Source organism: Poromitra crassiceps (assembly GCF_964638095.1).
Source record: "Poromitra crassiceps genome assembly, chromosome: 2".
Classification (NCBI taxonomy): domain Eukaryota; kingdom Metazoa; phylum Chordata; class Actinopteri; order Beryciformes; family Melamphaidae; genus Poromitra; species Poromitra crassiceps.
Window position 1 is genome coordinate 61,883,787 of NC_139624.1, and position 22,721 is coordinate 61,906,507.

The 22,721-nt window shown below is 42.7% G+C and overlaps 1 protein-coding gene across 1 annotated transcript in view; it reads left to right on the plus strand.

Moving 5' to 3' along the window:
* Positions 1-22,721, plus strand: part of LOC310797806 (adiponectin receptor protein 2-like) — a 130,871-nt gene that overhangs the window by 35,943 nt on the left and 72,207 nt on the right. Inside the window, exon 2 of the mRNA XM_083660241.1 lies at positions 10,100-10,422. Coding sequence (XP_083516367.1) covers positions 10,339-10,422 — 84 coding nt within the window. The 5' untranslated portion in view covers positions 10,100-10,338. The remainder of the gene's footprint in view (positions 1-10,099; positions 10,423-22,721) is intronic.

Genomic DNA, 22,721 nt, shown 5'->3' on the forward strand with positions numbered 1-22,721 from the left:
TACTACTCTCTATTTGTCCAAACTGGGAGCGTGCCGACGGGCAGCTACTGTAGGTAATATTACTGACTATCCACAAGTACCTCAAATTACCCTTTATTAACTTGCTGAAAACAGAGCTCTGCACACAGATGGTACACATGATGTGGGGGGTTTTTGCGTGGGGATGGGGATTTGAACACAATCAGATCTCACACAGTGCCTTAATGGGGGAAATATGGCTATTGGACATTCTCACTGGGAAAACTGGGATCATTCAGCTGCCTCCTGGACACATTTCCCCGATTTGGTTTGCATCTGGTTACTTGCATCCCCTGGCAGATTGTGTCAACTGTTCTCTCTCTGCTGGAATGTGTACGTTTGGAGTTGGTCTGCCACACCCTAGTAGGAACCCTATTTGGCCTTGCTGTGTATACATTATTTATTTATTTTTTAGTTGGTCTGTTCTCAGGGCCCGAAATTAACTTTTTGACCCACCGGCCAAGCATATTTCTTACCGGCCAAAAAAAAACATATTTTTGTGTCACATATATCCATATACTGTATATACATTTTTTTCAGTACATTTCAAGTAGATAAGGTATTATGTTGAAGATGTTAAATAAGAGGCCAGGGTAAAATTTGAAGCAAATTATTTTAATATATTGATGATGATTGATTAATCAATACATGTCAAGTCAATCTTATCAATACATGTCAAGTCAATCTTGAGCTTAAATTGTTGTAAAAAAAAAAACAATGCAGCTAAAAGTAATAACTGCGACAGTGTCAGTGCAGACAGCGCACAACTTGGGCTACACACCTTTCTCTCCCACTCCACACCCGCTCCACACCTGGCACCTGCGTTAGCTCTCCTGCACTTGTTCTCGGCTCCCCTTCGGCTTTATTGGTGGTAAGCATTTTGATTAATCTCCTCATCATACGAGCTCGGCAACAAGCGCGAGCGATTGATTCATTGATTGATTCGCCCGATGTAGGCTGTCAATTTAGCAGAGGTTAAAAGACGCTTTTTACCTCCGCTAAATTGACGACTGCATTCCATTCCAGAGTCATGTTTGGTAGCCTATACGGGAGAGCCAGAATTAAACAGTCTCACAAAGCACTCGTGTTAGCCAGCTGCGCACCAAAACACATGATAACTATTATCTCCTCATACTGTATCATACGAGTGTCGGCAACAAGCGCGAACGATTGATTCATTGATTGATTCGCCCGATGTAGGCTGTCAATTTACCTCCGCTAAATTGACGACTGCATTTCATTCCAGAGTCACGTTTGGTAGCCTATACAGGAGAGCCAGAATGAAACAGCACTCATGTTAGCCGGCTACACACAGTTTTAATATTACATGACGACTATTTTGGGACCCGCTACGTGGCGGACAGACCTCTGTGTCACTCGCCAAACCTAAAATCTGTCCGCCATTGGCGGGTGGCGGGCTCTAATTTCGGGCCCTGTCTGTTCTGTTCTGCTACTCTGTATGTCAGTGGCTTTTTGTAAACAGAGTGTGTGTGTGTGTGTGTGTGTGTGTGTGTGTGTGTGTGTGTGTGTGTGTGTGTGATGGTTACGCGTGCCAATCTGCACAATAGTCCCTTTAGTGTTTTTCCCTTACTGCACAAGCCTTATCAGATGCACACAGAACAAAACATCTCAGCTATTTCAATTGTCAGGAGAGCCGTTTGTTCTTGTGTGGCAGACTATTATCTGGGGAATTGACTACAGGCTTAAAACACATGAAAAGTAATGTATTCCTCTCATTCCCTTACTAACAGACTTTTTCCACCAGCAGCATGAAATCTTTACTTTTCACAAAGAGAAAAATGAAGTTGCAATCACTCAAGACTAGAGCATCCATGTAATTGTCCAAAATGGTCGAGGGGAGGAAACGAACGAAGAGGGAGGAAAAGTGAGAGATTGGACAATAAGTGGGTGTTTGATTTCGATTAAGGGACGCACCCACGGGCCATTCATCTCAGCCTCGGCTTCTTTATCATCAGTGCTCCACAGAATAGTGGCACTTTCTGTTGGTCGATGTTATTGATTCATCTATTGTTCTCTTCTTTTGTGTTCCCTTTCTTTTACGTCTCTCCTTTTTTATTCTTTCTTTTGCAACCTATCTTCTCTCTTTCTGTCTTGTCATGTTCTGTCACCACCACCATCTGTGTGTTGATGTTTCTCCTGGAGGTGTGTATCTTCCACTGAAAAACAACACATAATACTGTATACATGTATTCTCTCTCTCTCTCTCTCTCTCTCTCTCTCTCTCTCTCTCTCTCTCTCTCTCTCACACACACACACAAACAATACAGGTACATACTTTCTCAAACACGCACACACACACACACACACACACACACACACACACACACACACACACACACACACACACACACACACACACACAAACAATACAGGTACATACTTTCTCAAACACACACACACAGACACACACACACACACACACACCCTCTCTCTCTCCACATACTCGCTCTCTCATACTCGATGCCATTTCAATTCTAAGAGCTTTATTAGCCTGGTTTAACATCAGTAAACATTGCCATTGCCAAAGCATTAAACAAAACAGATGACAATAAGCATAAACAGTCAGCGAAAATAACAAGTAATGATTGCAAAACAGAATAACATCTCTCTCATAAACCATGATGACATATTGCACACCGTACTAGAGAGTATCTAATTAGCAGTGGTGTGCAAGTTCACACTACACAAGAGCTAGCTCAAAGTTCAGCTCACACACATTAAAATGAACTACGGTAGTTAACGTTCATAGTTCACAATTTTGAATTTTGAACTTTGAACTAAGTTCACAGTCCCAAAAAATGAGCAGTTCAGTTCATGAGCAGTTAATTTCTTCTTCTTCTTATTTATTTATTTTCATTTAGTGCATTTAGTCCATCATTTTGGACCCGTGAAGATTTTACAGTAGAATAGATCTAAAAATGCTGGATGGCCTAGCTTCAGCACTTGCTAGATGAGTAATTGCAGCCAAATATTTACCAGTATTTGGATGGTGGCAATTTCCCTACCTTGACATGGAATAAGTTCACAAACAAGAGACTGGTGTTGCCTCACAACAAGTCATTGTTATTTGAGTGGCTTATATGGGTGGGCCTCTTACCTGTTAGTTGTCGTTTATGGCAGTGGTTCCCAAAGTGGGGGTCGGGACTCGGGACCCCTGGGGGGTCGCGGGACACCACTGGGTGGGTCCCAAGATGATTCCAGAATGTGTGAAATTGGCTAAAGTTTGGCAACCCTTGGTTTATGGGGTAGTTCTAGTTATGAGTCATATATAAGCGTACTGGCCTGTATAGAGGGAAAGTAATGGCCCATTTTCCACCACGGGTATTAGTGCGGCCCCGGCCGGCTCGAGTCGCTCGACTAGCTTTTTTGTCTCATTCCACCGGTCAAAACCTCGACTGCCCAGGTTGAGTCGTGCTAGTTTTAGTCCCTGCTTTGTCGGGGTTCCAGGGCTGTGAACCCGGTACCATACGGTGATGTGAAAACACTGCAGACGACTGATTGGTCAGGCAGAATCGTGTTTTCTATGTCTATACTACTGTCAATGCTGGATACCAGTTTGTGGGACTTACATTCTCTTCTGTTATTTCCAATAGTTTTATGTCTTGTGCAGACGACACAGTCTTATACGCTGCCGGCCCTTCCCCAGATGCTGTCCAGAAAACTCTCCAAGAGAGCTTTCAGGGAATTCAAGCAGGCTTCTCTGCCCTTAGCCTTGTCCTGAACACTAGCAAAACCAAGGTCATGTGGTTTGGCCATAACGGCGCCTGCCAAAAGGGCACTATCATGACCGCCGATGGCCGTAACCTTGAGCTAGTCACCTCCTACAAATACCTGGGAGTTTGGATTGATAACAACCTGTCCTTCTCAGAACATCTCACTAAGCTCCAGGCAGACTTAGCTTTCTTTATAGGAATCGCTCCTCCTTCACAAGGTCCGCCAAGCTCACCCTCGTCCAGATGACTGTCCTCCCATTGTTTGACTATGGCGATGTTATCTTCCGCTCAACGTGTAAGGGAGCTCTCGACCACCTAGATGCCCTGTACCATTCTGCCATCCGCTTTGCCACAGATGCCCCCTATAGGACCAGTGTTGGGGGTAACTCATTACAAAAGTAACATATTACATGTAATATATTACTTTTAGCAGTAACTCAGTAATATAACTCATTACTTATAGGATTTCTCCTTTGTGAAAGAGATCATTGATCTCAATGGGTTTTTAACCTGGTTAAATAAAGGATAAATTAAAAAAAATCAGTAATATTATACCAGTTACTTTGTCAAGTAACTCAAGTTACAAATTGAGTTACATTTTATTAAATCAAAGCACATATTTAAAAAAGATACAATCATTTCCTAATCAAACTGTGTGTTTTTAGGCAAATAACCACTATAGATGACAATAACAAAGGAAAAGAATAACATTTAGAATTTTGGACGGTTTACACTGACTTCAAGGCGGTTGAAATTATTTTTCGGGATGTTCCGGGGGGGCGATGTCATTCTGCTGCTGCTGTTGTTTTGGTAAAAGTAATGCAAAAGTAGTGTAATAAGTAACAAGTTACTCTACACAGAAAGTAATATTGTAAAGTAACTTATTACTTTCAAATGAAAGTAACTAGTAATAAGTAGTATATTACATTTTGAAAGTAACTTGCCCAACACTGTATAGGACACACCACTGCGAACTATACTCCCTGGTAAACTGGCCCTCCCTCAAAATCAGATGAGACATTCGCTGGCTGACGCTTATTTACAAAACACTTCTAGGCCTCACTCCCCCCTACCTAACACACCTACTGCAATTACGCTCGCCCCCCACGTACAACACCCGCTCGGCCACGCACCTCCTGCTGAAGGTCCCCAGAGCCCACTCCTCCCTGGGCCGCTCCTCCTTTCAGTTTGTGGTTTAGCGGAGCCGCAGCCTTTCCTGGTTGAGTGGCCGGGCTGGTCTCCTCTTCTCCCCGTAGCGTAGTAACTAGGGGTGGGGGAAAAATCGATACACCATGGTATCGCGATATTTTGCCTGACGATATTGTATCGATATTTGGACGCCAAGTATCGATATAAAAAAATAATAATATATACCGTAAATTCCGCACTATAAGCCGCACCGGAGTATAAGCCGCACCTGCAAAGTTGACTGTTTTTTACATATATAAGCCGCACCGGACTATAAGCCGCGGGTGTTTTAATGTTTTTTTTATTTTTTTTTATTGTGTTTTAATGTTTAATTACCATATGTAAGGGTTCATGCACAGAGGGGATTGTCGGGAAAGAGATGGCTGTTTGAGGAAGCTCCCATTTATTAACATTTCAACAAAACAACATAACACAACACCACCTGTGTTGTTTTTTACAGTGTACACAGTGTCCGCGGTGTGGTGAAAAGAGGGCAAGAGAGGAAATTAAAACAGAAGTGGATTTATAGTTAGAAAGAGTGCTAAAAAAGAGAGATTTTTTTTTTTTTTTTTTTTTTTTTTTGAAAAAATCCATAGATAAGCCGCACCGTTATATAAGCCGCAGGGGCCAAAAAAGGCCAAAAAACGGGAAAAAAGCCGCGGCTTATAGTCCGGAATTTACGGTATATATTTTTTTTTGCAGGCCATGCCAGGCCACTGGGCATCTGTCCAAAGTGCCCGATGTTGCAGTCCGCGCCTGCAGTGGCATATTGAGTCCAGAGAAGCTTAATAATGTAGCCTACATGTGGGGCAAAAACAAAACAAAACCAAAAAACACTGCATGTTTTACTTCCGGTGAGGTCAAGGTAAAGGTAGTAAAAGGAGTTAGACAATATATCGAAATATCGCAATATTCAATATATCGCAATATTCAATATATCGCAATATCGACAATATTGCAATATCGCAATACTATCGTATCGTGACTCAAGTATCATTTTAGTATCGTATCGTGGGCATCTGGTGATTCCCACCCCTAGTAGTAACCCCCGTCCCCCGTGCAGCGCATCCATGTAAATAACAACAAATTGATATCCATTCTCCTAGCCGATGGTCTCATTTTGCCCATGTAGGTCATATAGAGGCACCAGTATTAAAAGTTATGTGTATGGATTTAACTTTAACGTTATATAATATATGTTATAGCCTACTTCCTGGTATGGTCACAGTTACTAGTACTACTAACTGAGCACCAAAGTCACGCTGGCTAAAGTCACGTCCTCTCCTGCATTCAACATACAACCAAAGGATTTAATCTGCCATTCATTTTCCATCTACAGTTTGTTAAAATGTCCGTGTGTTCATTTAACATTATACAAATGGAAGGCGGAGGGAAGATATGCGGTCGCTATGACGACCAGTTGTGGGCGGAGGCAAGTAAACTTGCGGTGGAATCAGACAGTCTATCACAGGGGTATTCAATTAGAATTCAGAGAGGTCCAGTTCGAGAAAATTTCCTCAAGCAAAGGTCCGCAACATCATAATGTCTAACCTGCGTTACGATTCAGTGCCATAGAAGTACCCTAATAGTTGTATCAATGTCTTTATGTAGTCAGCAACAAAGAACAACTAATTAATTTCAACAATGTTTATTTTCAGTTTTCACGTTTAACTGTAGGGATTTTAAAATACTCAAATAATAGGCTAAATAATTCTTATTTTCAAGTAAAATAAGGGCTACATTAAAAAAAAACACATATAGCAGAAAGCTTTTGAAAATGTGCATCTTAAAATAAAGTGCTTAAGAAAAATGAAATTAAAGTAGCAGCTTGAGTTTCCCTTTTTCTGGTTTTTGCAGTCTTATCTCAAAATATTTGAACAATTGAACAGCTTACTCCTCTTCTGTTCTGAGAGTAAATGACTAGCTGTCTAAGAAGTCATACTTTTGCAGCCTGGGGACAGTAGTTGTACGGGGAGGGAGGGAGACCAGCCAGCCACAGAGACAGAGACAGAGACAGAGACAGAGACAGAGACAGAGACAGATGCACAGACACAGACACACACACGGATGGAGCGGATATGTTTTCTCAAATGATTCAGTGCTTCGTTTGATAGTGGCGTTTCACAGTGCCGCTTTTATAGGTGCAATGGTCTCGCAGCAGATCAGACAGACAGGCTTTGAACTGCCCGTGGGGAGGATAAACATGTACAAATCTGTCCAATCTTTATTAAAAACTCGGTTTCTCTTTTTAGAACACGCCATACTGTACTGTACTTCTCACCTATGTGTCTCGGTTTTTTCTCCCTCGTGTTGTGTATCGCTGCTCACTGACACCAGCTGTGACAAGCAGAGCGGACCCGCATGAGGAATTTTGGAATGGCTGGAATCAGAGCCGTGTAGATAGAAAATTTCATTGGCCGAGTAGCGTCATGTGCGACTCCAGACCAGTACCGTAAATGCTAGAATAGCCAGAAAAGCTGCGCCATTTAAAAATACAAAACACTGCAACATTGAAGAAAAATCTCAATATAATAACAGCTTATAGGTCTGGGTCCACATAGGGACGGCGTCTCGGTCCGGATTCGGACCGCGGTCCGCCTATTAGTGACCCCTGGTCTATCAGGTCGATATGAGTAAGGCCAGTAAGAGTAGAGCCATACTGTGCTGTTATGTGGTGGAAACGAGCCGTGCGTGTGTGAGTGTGTGTGTGTGTGTGTGTGGGTGGGTGTGGGTGTGGGTGTGTGTGGGTGTGGGTGTGGGTGTGGGTGTGGGTGTGTGTGAGTGTGGGTGTGGGTGTGGGTGTGGGTGTGGGTGTGGGTGTGGGTGTGGGTGTGGGTGTGGGTGCCGGTGCGGGTGCGCGTGCGTGCGTGTGATGGTAGCAGAGGGGGATGGTTTAAATGAAGTGGTCCGGGGCTTGGGGGCATGTTCACCTTGACTTGGCCCCACTGGAAGTGTGTATGAGAGAGAGAGAGAGAGAGAGATTGCAGAGCTGCAAGACATGCCAATATGAATGTGCTGCTGCAGTGCAAGAGTGTGCATTTGGAACACATACAGCTGATGTAAAAACACACTGATCGGAATGGACTTGTATATGTCTTAACACGTTCACTGCCAATGGCGAGTTGACTCGTCAAAAAAATTCCAACGGTTGACTGCCAATGACGGGTTGAGACGTCAAAAAAAAAAAAAAAAATTTTTTGACGGTGCTACGTGGATCAATGCCCCCCACGTCTCCTATAAAAATATTGGAGCTACCGAACGTGTACAACCCATTCCACCGACCCACTAAGTGGCGACAGTGCTCTCCATTCTAGAGGAAGGCAAGCAAAAAGCAGTGTGAGGAAGCCATTCTCATGAAAATGGATTGGCGAAAACGCTTTCGCGCTTGGGAGCTGGCGGTGGGGTTTTGCAAATTTGCATAATAGATTACGGGTGGAACACACTTTGAAACACGCAGCATAAATAAGACCAGAATCGCAAAAGCTTCATCAAAGCTCTCAGAACCCCAAGAAACGAGCGAGCCCATCCATCCAGACTTGCCGAGCGGCCATCAGCAGACAGGCACAGCAGCAGCAAAGCAGTGAGCCTGGTGACGCGAGGTTACAGCAGCAACAGAAACGAGCTTGTGACACACCCGCTGCAGCCAAGAAGAACACACACGGAGGGAGGAGTTTGAAGGAGAGGGGTGTTTCCTGCTGTTATGGAGGAAATTACTGTTCAAAACTATTGTTTAGATGTCTGACGTCTTACTGATGCCAAAAATGAATGGTTAAAGTGACTGTTCTATCGAATTTCACAAAAAGCCGTTTATCTCAGAATAAATTTTCTGACGCTGAAACCATGCTGTATTCAACTGCTAATGCTTACATAACTACTAACTCTACAAACTAACTCTTTTAGACAGAGAAAGCACACATTCTATTAGTTCTTTTGAGATATTGTGTGTTCACAAAATCCTAACAGAAACGAATCCTCGGTTCTTGAAAATGAGCCAGAATCCTCAAAAAAAAAACTCTGGCAGAAGCTAACTACAGTTTTGAAAAACGGCTGGCAGTGAATGTGTTAACATAAATTTGAAACAAAACTTCGGCAAATAGATTTCTAAAACATGGCATTTTATGTTCCTGCAAACCTACAATCTCAACATAAATTTTGGAACAATACAACAGTTAATTTGAAAACCTCGCTGCATTTATAACGAACGCTAATTAAGTGTGTGTGTGCTCTTGTATCCTTATGAGGGCTAAATGTCTTCACAGAGATGGACAGATGATAGCTAAATTCTATTAACTGAGGACATTTAATAGCTCTCCCTTCTACAGGGCTAGTTTATGATAAGGGGTTGCTGTTGAAGGTTTGGGACAGAATGTAGGTAATGGAAGGTCCTCACAAGTTAGTAATAACATGTACTAGCTTTTACTGCTGTAGCTAAGATGAGCTGTCTTTCCAATTTTTAAAACCATGTGTGTCTGAGTCGGTAGTATTGAAGTGGTCCCACCATTCAGTCTATTCCTGATCTTTTCAGTCAAGTGTAATTTCATATATTTGTGTGCTGGACAAGAAACAATGTTTTTTTTTTTTTTACCAGCCACTTTCACTATTTCAATCAGTAACTGCAAATAATGGTTTGTTATGTGCCAAAGTGGCTGATATAATCTAACTTACTAGTAGTGTATTATCAATTGGCTTTTTGCTCGTGTTAATTTGCCCATCCTGCTCCCCTGCACTAAATCTTGAACATTGCAATTAGCCTAAATGCTTATGCCCCCGGCCCCCTTTAAATTATTGGGTAGAGAAGAAGTGAAGCCAACGGAGAGAGATGAGGGAAAAAGAAATACATTTACAGTTCTCAGCACTACTTCCTGTGTGAAATCTCTTGTTCCTGTCCTTGACACCCCTAGTCGCTAAGCAACTCACCATGATAGCCAGTTGGCTGCTCATAATTGGTTGCTGGTGTTACTAAATGCAGTATTTTAAGGCCTTGATACCAATCCATAGCTAACTTTTTGAGGTACGATACTTCTTAGGCCTTTAGCTGATGGTGTTTAGCTGAGAGGCACTTAATGACTGATTTTTTTCTTCTCTCCATTCTCCCCTCTGTCTGTTCCTCTCCTTCTACCTCACTTCTGCCTGTCTCTCCTCTCTGTCTCTCCCACCAGGCTCAACTTCTGCACGTTCCGCTCCAGTCCGATCAGCTTGCGTCTCCTCTGAGTTTTGTCACCCATCTGCTGAGGTTTCTGTGTGGCCCATCCGAGTCCAGTCCAGTTTTGGGTGGTGTCCGGTCCAGCATTTCAAGCTGGACGGAGGAGAGGCGAGTGGGGCCGAGGGCTCGGCCTTCGTGCTGCGACACAGAACTTCAAATCTCATAGAACGGACTGCAGATAGGACTACTGATCCCATGAGCCCCCGGGAGGAGCAAGACACGCCCACCTCAGGTTCTTCAACCAGTCACCTTGGCACAGACTGCCCCACACACAAAGGGGTGAGTAGCAAACAGACACATACAGACAGTTTCTCACTGCCTCTAGGTCTCTCTCTCTCTTTCTCTCTCTCTCTATATAGCCCCTTTTACACAGCCTGTGAAAGCCGCAATCGTTGCAGCATGGTTACGCCTCGCCTCCTGTTGAAACTATTTAACACATTCACTGCCACCAGTTTTTTTTTTACTGTAGGTAGCTTCTGCCAAGTTTTTTTTTGAGGATTCTGGCTCATCTTTCAAGAGCCGAGGATTATTTTCTGCTAGTATTTTGTGAACACAAAATATCTCAAAAGAACTAATAGAATGTGTGCTTTCTCTGTCTAAAAGAGTTAGTTTGTAGAGTAGCAAGTGAGTAGCAAACAGACACATACAGACAGTTTCTCACTGCCTCTAGGTCTCTCTCTCTCTTTCTCTCTCTATATAGCCCCTTTTACACAGCCTGTGAAAGCCGCAATCGTTGCGGCATGGTTACGCCTCGCCTCCTGTTGAAACTATTTAACACATTCACTGCCACCAGTTTTTTTTTTACTGTAGGTAGCTTCTGCCAAGTTTTTTTTTTGAGGATTCTGGCTCATCTTTCAAGAGCCGAGGATTATTTTCTGCTAGTATTTTGTGAACACAAAATATCTCAAAAGAACTAATAGAATGTGCTTTCTCTGTCTAAAAGAGTTAGTTTGTAGAGTTAGTAGTTATGTAGGCATTAGCAGTTGAATACAGCATGGTTTCAGCGTCTGAAAATTCAAGCTGATATAAATGGCTTTTTGTGAAATTCGATAGAACAGTCACTTTAACCATTTATTTTTGGCATCAGTAAGACGTCAGACATCTAAACAATAGTTTTGAACAGTAATTTCCTCCATAACAGCAGGAAACCCCCCTCTCCTTCAAACTCCTCCCTCCGTGTGTGTTCTCCTCTTCCCTCCGTGGCTGCAGCGGGTGTGTGACAAGCGAGTTGCTGTCTGTGCTGCCTGGCTGCCCCTCGTCGGGCGAGTCTGGATGGGCTCGCTCGTTTCTTGGTGTTTCGGTTGAGAGCTTTGATGAAGCTTTTGCGATTCTGGTCTTATTTATGCTGCGTGTTTCAAAGTGTGTTGCACCCATAATCTATTATGCAAATTTGCAATCCCCCACCGCCAGCTCCCTGCGCGAAAGCGAAAGCGTTTTCGCCAATCCATTTTCATGAGAATGGCTTCCTCACGCGGCTGTTTTTTCTTGGCTTTCTCTCGTCTGGAGAGCACTGTCGCCACTTAGTGGGTCGGTAAAATAGATTATACACATTCAATACCTCCCATATTTTAATAGGAGATGTAAAAGGGGTTGATCGACGTCCCACCGTCAAAAAAAAAAAAAAAAAAATTTTGGACGAGATATCTCGTCCACGGCAGTCAACCGTTGGTTTCTGCTTGACGAGATATCTCGTCCACGGCAGTGAACGTGTTAATAAAAATAATAATAATATAATATACAAAAGTTTCGCCTCAAAATGATCACTTCTGGCCCATATAATAGTATGGCAGTGAATTTATGTAGAGAGACTTTGCGCCCTGTGTGTATTTTAGGGATATGACATTGTTTTGCTGTTCTGTGTTTATGTGGTCGAGCGAGGCTGTGTTTATGTGGAGAGAGAGCTCCACTAAACCGTTAAAACGCAGGGATTAAACTTTTTTTCTGATAGTTTCACAGCAGGTTATGTTATAAAGGCACAAATAAACATGCATACCTCCAAACCATCGAGGTATGAGCTCCAAACAGCTCAAAAAATGATCTGGTATGAAGCTCCATTTCCTGGTTTTAGTCCGCTCTTCTGAGGGATCCAGTCTCGGAACATCTTAGTGATGTTATTGGCTGGTCGCGACTCGCTATACATCCCACGTGGGATGTACCTGCCTGGGATGTACCGTCCTGACCACAGCCAAACAAAAATGTAAACAGCACCAAGATCGTCTGACCACAAACACACTGCCACAGTATTTTTAGTGGGACCGAATTGATGTTTTTGAGGGGAAACTTTTCTATAAAGATTTTTAAAAATTATGTTTTAATGAGTTGCATAGTATACCTTTAACTCATTGAGTGCCAATCACGACAGCTGTCGTCAATTCAAATACTGACGTAGAGTGCCAAAGACGACGATTGTCGTCAATTGCGTTTTTTGACGGTGGGACGTGGATCAATCCCTGATACATCTCTGGTACAACTATTGTAGCTATTGGAGGTCTATAACCTATTTTACAGAACCCTTAGGTGGCGACAGTGCTCTCCAGGTTAACAGAAAGGCAGAGAAAAACAGAGAATAAGTCGTTGGGGAAACGGAAAGGCACGCAGAGCAGCACACAACACTGACCCAGACAGACCCAGGCAGCAGGACAGGGTTGGCAAACGCAAGCCAGAATATCCGATGCCCACCAGCAGCAAAGACCAGCAAGAAGCTGCAACCAGCAGCGCACGCAGGGGCCAGCGCTGCTGGTTGCAGCTAAAAATATTATTCTGCCAAACAAAATTCCCTGGCCTTCACTGTTTTATTGAAGGAAATTATTTTTGAGGTGTGACTACATCAGAAAATTAGCTTCAGAGTCAGTGATGTGTTTGAAATGTTTAATTTCACAAAAGGGCCATTATCTCAGCTTCTAGAAAAAAACTGCTCTTTTTTGTTAAATCAAGCTATCTTCTCCGGCTGATAACGAAAGAACGGAAAATGATATCAATAAACCTGTTTTTGCTGATGATAGAAAAGAGTCTCATCGTTCTTTTTGCGTGTTCATTGTTTACATAGTAATATCACACAATATTCTGTGGGCCTCGAGAAATCACTGAAAAAAGCTCTGAAACTCTGGCACTGGGAGCGTCCGTTCTCCAAAAGTGGCTGGCACTCAATGAGTTAAAAGTCACAAGGACGCAATGGCGTGTCATTTTGTTACAAAGTAATTGAGGCAGTCGCGCACATTTTAAAAAATTGCAGGTGCGGGTCTCATTTTGTTACGCGAGGTAGCATCAGCCCCGAATCAACGTCTGTTTAAAAGGGCAACCCGCGGGAAGACGGGAATCTCACCTTATTCATAAAAAACACATGATAGGAGGATTGAGGGGAAAGCAGCTCCAGATTGAAGTTATGCTATCAGAAATACGTTAACCAAAGCATATAATCCAATACAGCAGTGGAATCAAAGGAATGGGAAAGAAAGAAAAAAAAGTTGTTTACTGTACTTCGCCTGTGCGCGTTCCCTTCCAAAAAACAACTAACGTTATAGTATTCCTCCTGTGTGCCGTCACAGCAATAAAAAGGGGAAAGGCAATGAAAGTAAAAAAAAAAAAGTAGACTATAGACGGTTTTAACTTGACAACAAAAACATTCTAAACTGAACCGCAGCTCACTTCCTTTTGCAGTGTTTGCTATGGACAGGAAAGGGGGGGGAAGAGAAGCAGGGCAGGACTGACAATTCTGTGAAAACCGTCTATATGCGATCCATGACTGCAAAAGGAGTGCCAGAGGAATAGAGAGCCAAAGTGAAACATCACTTCCTGCTTTCTCCCTGTACCAGCGCTGCGAAAAATATGAATGGCGGTGGACGGAGAATAAGGTTACTTTTTTGAATTGTGCCACGGGGTGCCAACGCTAATTTTGTCAATTTAAAATGTAACTTTGTCAAGAAAGTCGCAGTTTGTCGCCAAACTGTTGCACTAGAAGTTATAAATCAGAAAGACTACATACACTGTCGCCTAAATGTCGTCACTTTCTCTACCGGCACAGCTGAAGACCGGCGACATGTCACGAGCTTCCACGAGGTATGTAGTTTTTATACGAAACTAACCCCTACGTTTCAGTTTGGTTATTATGGAAAACCAAATTATGATGAAAATCAAACACTTTTGAAGAGAGCGCGTATGAAATAAGATTAGAGCTGGGAAGCACAAATAGTTTTTATGCATTTTGTTGGTGGTATAAACACAAGACAGCCAAATCCAACAATTTCGAAAAATCCCATCTCTTGCCACCAGGGGGTGCTGCCGCGCCCTTCCCATGCCCTTGCATTTTCGAAACTTTTATTTCACTACATTGCAAAAGTAGCTTAATTTTAGGGCTGGGAGATAAAACGATGTCGAAAATGTTCACGGAAAAAAACGGCCACGATAACGATGATAAATTTATGAGCTGTAATTTCGATAAAATATTTTCAGTGTTGCGTTCAAAACCCCTCAGAAACATGACCGCAGCTTAGCACAGCAATGCTTATTGTGAATAACGTGTCGTTTTTGGGGGGTATTTGAAGGCAACACTGAGTGGAACCAATGGCATCAATGGAAAATAAACCATGTGATGCACGCGTTTGCGGAAGAATCCCTTTCTCTGATCAGAGCCTCGCAGTCGGCTCTTACTACTTACTACTCTGAGAATTAAAATATGTCAGGCCGTGGATTTGTACACGGGAGATAAAGCTGCAGCAGACAGTAGTTCTGGTTATGGGTAGCGGTAGCTGGCTGTCATGAATGGTATCAAATTAGCATCTACATCGCGTTAGCTAACGCTAACGTTAGCTTACGCGCTAACGTTAATATCTTCATACTTGACAATCTTGCTAACGTTATGCTTAGACCATCTATAGCAGCTATCCGAATAACATTACACATCTATGGTTTAAACAGTCTTTGCTTCCTTTATCAAACCAACAGCAGCTAACTATAGCTGCATAATCAACACCTAGCCTTGGACCAAGACGTTCATTGCATTAAAACAACATACCGTATTTCCCCAAATAGTAGCCCGGCAGCAAATTGCGGCCGGGGACCTAATAGCCGCCGGGGGTTTGACCCCATTTTGCGTATTAAACGCCGGTCCGAGTGAACGCCGGGGCCATTATTTGCATTATCTTAAGGTAACCCCGAAATTACTACGTTGCTGACAGCACTTGAAGGCAACACCAGCGTTGCGCAATACATGAAACAGCACGGAGAAACACGCTAATCGAGGGAGCTCAACTTACGTTACCAAAAGCAATGCAGGGAAATTGATGGCATGGAAGCATTTCCACGATGTTTGGATTATGTAAAGAGTTCTGTTGACAACGGCTACCGCGGTCTTCACTTGAACTGAAGTCCCAGATGAGTTCAAGAGATAGGGGCTATTGGAAATAGACACGTCAATGGTAAGACTGAAATTGTGTTATATTTACCGATTACGTGCGTAATGATTGTGTGTGACTATGTTTAATCAGCACCCGCCGTGGTGTGTGTAGTGTTTTTGCAAGTTGTGTGTAGTGTTGTGTTTGGGATGTGGCTATGTTCAGACTGGTCATAGCCTATTTGCTGGTGTTGATAGAATTGCGTCCGTCAACGTCATCTTATTTGCAAGTGCATTGTTGCAGTGCTGTGTGTGTGTGTGTGTGTGTGTGTGTGTGTGTGTGTGTGTGTGTGTGTGTGTGTGTGTGTGTGTAGGCTACAGGGTAGGTAGCCACGGCTGATTGCTGATTTTTGGTATCCTCCAAGGTGTGTGGGCTGACGGTGGCAGTTGATGGGAGTGAGGACCTTTGCACTAAAAAACATGCTGGACAGGAACTGTCACCGAATAATGGCCTGGTGCAGGTCGGTGCAAAAATAAATAAACGCCTGCAGCAAATAGCCGCCTGGTTCTTTTAAACGCCTGGGGTCCAAATCGATTTTGCGTATTAAACGCCCGGGCTACTATTTGGGGAAATACGGTAATGCAATACACACAACAGAATAAGCACACCAAAGACCAGTGGTATAAGGGAAAACAAGTAACAAGCATAGAACAATTATAATAAGCTGAAAATGCAAATGGATCAAGTTACATTAAAAAGCCATAAGTGAAAAGTATGGACAAACAGATGACTAAATAAAGGGTTATCATTTAATGACAACAATAGCCAATGAGCTGCATTGAGCCTCTCTCATGAGAATACTTTGAATTGAATTCAACTTAATTGTAACCGGTCAGAGATTAATAGAGTCATATCGAATACATTCTATATCGCTCTGCATTTAATTTTAATTGTGCCCCTAAAATTCTTCATGTGCTTTTTATGTGCAATTAGTATTATTGATAAATTTATATCGTGATAAATATCGACATCGATCGATATAAGAAAACATATTGTGATAAAAAAAATTGCTATATCGCCCAGGCCTACTTAATTTTAATTTAAAAGTGCTTAATTTCTGTGCAACAAAAGCTGTGTTAAAGCCCCAAAAGTAAACACATTTGAAACAAATCTAAGTATTCTACAACACATGTCAGCTATTTGAAATATAATTTGGTCAATTCTGTCATCCCTTAGCTACACTATAGCATTGTAAACATTTATAGTGCATCAGGAAAGGAAAACAACTGTAAACATTCTTTCTTGTTTAGAACCTAGCACAGTATTAAATACTGAGTATCTCATGAAAAACTATTAATATTGCATCTTTTGTGTTTAGCTACATCTCACAGCATTCTAACATTGTAGTGCAGCAAGAAAGGAAAACTACTGTAAACATTTTAACCATATTTCTTGTTTAGAACCTAGCTAGCAACATCACACATCTCCTGAAAAACCATTTATAATGCATCTTTCTTGATTAGCTACATCACAGCGCCATCTCCTGAAAAACAATAATATTGCACCTTTCTTGTGGCTACATCACAGCATCTCCTGAAAAACATTTATAGTGGATCTGCCTTGTTTAATTCACTTTAGCTAGATCACATCTGAAAAACAACCAGTCGGGTGTAATAAGTAAATGAGGTTTAATTGTAAAAAAAAAAAAAAAAAATCTTAAAAAAAAAAAATGTTGGGGAACTCATCCGTGGGCCGGTCGGACTTGATTGGCGGGCCGGATTCGGCCAAACGAACTCTGGTGCGGTTCGTTTGTGGTGAGAACGTGATCCAACCTCGATCCGACACAACTGCAGGAAACTGCACATTTTTGGATAAACCAGCTGCCGTAGTCAGCTGTGCTGTGCGTAATGGCCTGAAGAACGAGCATTTTTATCGTTTAAAAACAACATCATTCAGATCCTGCTTTGGCAATTGTGAAACTAGCGTTTGTGTTAGCAGAGTGGGTTAATGCAGCAGTTCTCGCATGCACTCCCAGAGTAGCAGCAAGACCGAGGAAATAAATGTAAACGTGGAGCAGTTTCTCTTTCTCTCTCTCTGTGGTTCTTTCACACACAGAGCTGTTTATTGATAATGACAGAGACACACACACACATCAGTTTTCCGTGCATGTCATTGGCTGTCATCACCTGTGTTGCATTCAGGTAACATCCTAAAGTACAATGCTGTACAATTGAGAGCATACCTCTCCCAGATATCAACAGTTTGCATGGATAAACTGGGGGATTTTTACATCATCACATCAGCAGTTTTAACTCGATCAACTTATCTGGTCTCCATTAAATAAATGAAAACAAGTCGTGGTAATCAGAGCCAGCCTTCTTTGTGATAAGATGTCTGGTTCAATCAGACAATCAGAGTGATTGCATGTCTCCCTCGAAATGTCCATAGGCTATTATTAAATTATTTATTAATATTTTATTCCTGACAGGACAGGTGTTCATATGTGTAATCGTCTGAAGTCTCCGTGATAGTAATAGCAGACGTTGCGAGGGTCTTTGATCTTCTATCTCCAAATTCCCGATAGATAGCCTAAATAGGCAATCTCCCGATCCCTCCCTCTTTCTTTCTCTCTCTCTCTCCTCGCATGGCGCACGCCCGACATAGCCTAATGTAGGTCTAACAAAACGCATTCTTATAATCATTATAGAAAATCTCTGGGAATTATTTTTTCCATCCTGGGAGGCTATTAGCCTATCAGAGTGTCTGCTGGCCAATGCAGGAAGTTTGGCAATACTATTTGGACCGTTTGATTTGTGGCTGTGTGAACACAAACGAACCAAGGCATAAATGCAACAATTGTATCAATTAAGCCCCTGAATCGGAACAAAGCAAACGACCTAGAGGTGTGAATACACCCTGAGAACATCATTAAAATATACAGCATGAACAATGGACTCCTGACAATCCTAAAAACAGGTGGGAAAATAAACAAATATACAAAAGTATATAAAAACATTGCACAAGACTGAGTTCACCATCCCTAACATTTCCTGAAGCTGGAGCATTTGTGGTTTCAGTGCCATTGCTCATGGGAGCCTCAAAGGGCAGTTGCAGACAGAGAGAAGCGCATTACGCAATCACTTCCTCATATTTCTGTTCTGGGAAATCCATTTTGCAACCTTCCAGTCATAAATAAGTCTGTTTCTCAAACTTATAAGTCACCACCATCTTATTGACAACCGTGCCCAGTCTTGCCAACTTGGCGACTTTGTCCCTATATTTAGCTACTTGTCAGACCCCCTGACGACTTTATTTCTCAAAAGCGACTAGCGACAAATCTGGCGACTTTTTCTGACCATGGGAAGCAACGTTAATGTGTTGAATCCAGTGCATTTGGCAATAAATTGGTGCGGAGTCAGCACTTAATATCTCCCAACGGCATGCATAATTTGATATGCAAATTAGTGTGTGACATCATCTACCGCAGTGGTTCTCAAATGGGGGTCCGGGGCACTTTGCCAGGGGGTCCGCGAAAAGTTTCAGGAAAAAAAAAAAGCTTCATAGTTCAATGAAAATATTTTATACTTTACATCTAAAATGGTTCATGGATTACATTCTAGTCTAACAAACCTATCAATTTAAAAGTCAAGCACGTTACCGTGGAAACAATTAAGCTTAGCCCAAAATCACAAATCAGAATGAGGGGGTCCCCGGTATATTTTCTATCTTGTAAGACAGTGATCCTCACTATTTCTTCGATGAGAGCCGCACTGGCAGGACAAAGTCAATAGGAGAGCCACTTTTACCACAAAACACCAAAAGCCACCCCAACCAAGCACATCTGCCTACCATTTTTTTGTGTTTTATTTTCCACACACACACACACACACACACACACACACACACACACACACACACACACACACACACACACACCCACACACACACACACACACACACACACACACACACACACACACACACCAGTTTCCCCTAGAAAATCTTTCAGGCCTGGAGGGATTTCGAAACGTACCCCGACCGCAACGGTGGGGGCCGCTGGCGACGCTAACGTTTTAGCTAACCTGTTCACATCTATGTTCGCAATGGCATCCCAAGTATCATCATACTATTATGGGATGCGATGCGAACAGTTGTATTATGGGATGTGCGTTTCCCAGGCAACGACACACGTTGACACGTTTTGGAACAGCGCTGCACGCTGGCACAATACTCCTAAAAGCAAAATGCTTATTGTTATGAATGATTTGGCACCTTCTATTACTGTCAACACCAGTATTGTTGTATTGTAATATGCCATAAAGGTTTATTGAAATTTTGGGGAGAGCAGGGGGGAAAAAATCTAAAAATAAAATAAAAATAAATGCAATTTCTTAGAGCCGCCAACTAAAGCTTCGAGAGCCGCCAGCGTCTCGCGAGCCGCGCAATGAGGAACTAGGTTGTAAGGTGTGCTTGGCTGAAAAACATTTGAGAACCTCTGATCTAGCGACTTTCTGAGCAGCCAATAGCTACTTTACTTGAAAAAGAGTTGGCAACACTGACTGCCATTCTGAAGGTTGTTTTGCTCCTGATGATAAGTCATTCTGTCTATAGACTGTCTATAGACTGTCTATAGACTGTCTCTATAGAAATGAACAGTGCATTATGAAAGGCTTGGCTCCTTCTACCTGATGTCCAGTTTTAGCCCCACGTGTAAAGTGCTGTATTGCATGTTAGCAAGATGCACACCCACAAAATAGGCCTATTATCCACTGTGTCTATATAGAGACTGTTGTTTTACTGGAAGGAAACGCAAACACACGACCAAAACCTTTGTTGTGTTCATCACTAGTGGCGTAGGGTAGTCATGAGGGGCCCCAGTGCAAGCAATTTTGACCGGGCCCTACACGCTAGTTACAAAGTAAAGACATGCAAGCGCACACACACACACAAATAAACAAACACACACTCAGCATAGGCTATATATATATTTACCAATGTGTTGGTATTTGGCCATCTTGGAATGACGTCACCCGCTGGTTGGGAAGGCAACAAGACTCTCATCCAAAACCTTGTCTGAACATGGAGTGCCTAAGTTTAAGCTCAAACACAGCCTTCTTCGGCTGTGTCATTTTGGGTTCAACTGCTCCGCAGCGCCGGATGTATCAGTTTGGTGCGAGGGTGTACTGCAGTTTACAATTTAGACCATCGGCTGCGCTTCCTTGATTATCGTTGATATAAGACTCGATCCAGTTGCTTTAGCCCTTTTTTTAAATCCTGTACACATTCATCTGCCCATTTATCGATGTGATCAAACGAAATTGGTGTGACAGAACTCAAACTTTTGGTCTACTGCTCCATGTCCAGACAAGGTTTTGGATGAGAGTCTGATTGCCTTCCCAACCAGCGGGTGATGTCATTCAAAGATGGCCGCACTGTGAATATAGTCTATTGCAGGGATACTCAACTTGCTTTGCCCGGGGGCCACTTTCGTGAAATGATAGGACACCAGGGGCCAGTTAATAAACAATCAATATACATTTTTCTGTAGCGGATTGTAGGTTTTTGGGGTGTCAGCCGGAGTTTAGTCTGACAATGTTGTGCACACCAGATAGTTAGTTAGGTTAAGTTAGTTAAGTACATACATAAGTGCCTGGGTAGTGAGCAGACGGTGGTATTTGACAATTTAGCTGGAGCTCAGTCAAACTTTATTTCGCATTAGTTTTTATTGTGAATTAGATTCCAATTCACAATGAAAACTAACATGAAATTATTAGAAAATGGTCGGGGGGCCACTCTGCACCCTGTCATGGGCCGCATCTGGCCCCCGGGCCGTAAGTTGAGTATCACTGGTCTATTGTATGGGGAAAATAAAAAGGTCATAGAGCAAGCTATCAGAACCATAGACTAGTGCTGCAACTATCGATTATTTTAGTAATCGAGTATTCTACCGAATAATCCATCGATTAATCGAGTAATCGGATAAGAACCCTTTTTTGTGTTTTCAAAGGCTTATGGTAAATATACACCAAAAAATAAGATAAATCTCTTCAAATAAACAACTACATTAGTTTCTTTCTTAGAAAAAACAATTTTTTTTTATTTTTAAATTGCATAGAACTGGCAGTGGCACCATTCATCTTTTCAACCTGACGTTTGAGTTCTTCCAGTGTACAGCAACCGTTAAATAATATGAATGAATGGCTTACTAGCTGGTTTACATCCTTCATTTACCTTACAGCTGCATGACACACACACTCTTTCTCTCTCACACACACTCACTCTCTCTTTCTCTCTCACACACCAACAGGCTAGTGTGATCACACACACACACACACACACACACACACAAAACGCTGTTAAATTAGCCGCTAACGTTAATGTTAGGTTGAGCTTTGTATTTCCCCACTGCACTGCACTGCAGAGCGGGTGGGGAGTGACGTGTCGGCAAAACTCTGAATGGTGAAATAAGTTTGCTTGTTTATCCGTTCACCTGCGTCGCGTTGAAGCACTTTTTACAGACTGGCTTCATTTGATGTGTCCGGGCTTGCCTTGGCTGTCGGCAACGTTGCTTAGTCCCTGTCGGGCTGTGACTGAAGGAGGAGGACGGACTGTGGCCAGAGAGCGAGCAGAGAGGAGAGGGGAAAATCAGCACACACACACATGAAGCTGACATAGGCTACTGCTCTTATTATCACAAGATCATTTCGCCAGTTTGCTTTAATGTGCGCTAATGATTAGATTATGCCCGCTGGAACATTAAGCAACGTGTGTACACCTCGCCCATGAGAGTGTCGCGCAGAATATGAAGATAGACTAAACCGGGGACAGATCATGACAGTGTTATGTACCTCTGCGCTGCTGCGTGAGACTAGAGCCGTCTGGAAGCGAGAGAGACCAGGAGGGAATTTATTTTGGGAAGATGCTCTGAACAATTTTGACGACGTGGAATGGAAGCGTCATTTTCGCATGTCCCGGTATTACGTGCTGAGTCTGGTCCGACCCGCACGCAAGATCACCCGGTGGCGAAAACCACTGGAAGCGCGTTTGCGACTGGCAATAGTCCTTTGGTGGTACGGGAATATCGAACAATCAGCTGTGTATTTGGTGTTGGACTGTCTACTGTGTGCAACCTGGTCCACGAAGTCACAGCCCACTGATAGCGGAAAATGACTGGACCCCTTTCTCACCTGTCTGTCTATCGCGGCATACCGCTCTTCTGACTAGCTCAAAACTGGTGAAATGGCCGCG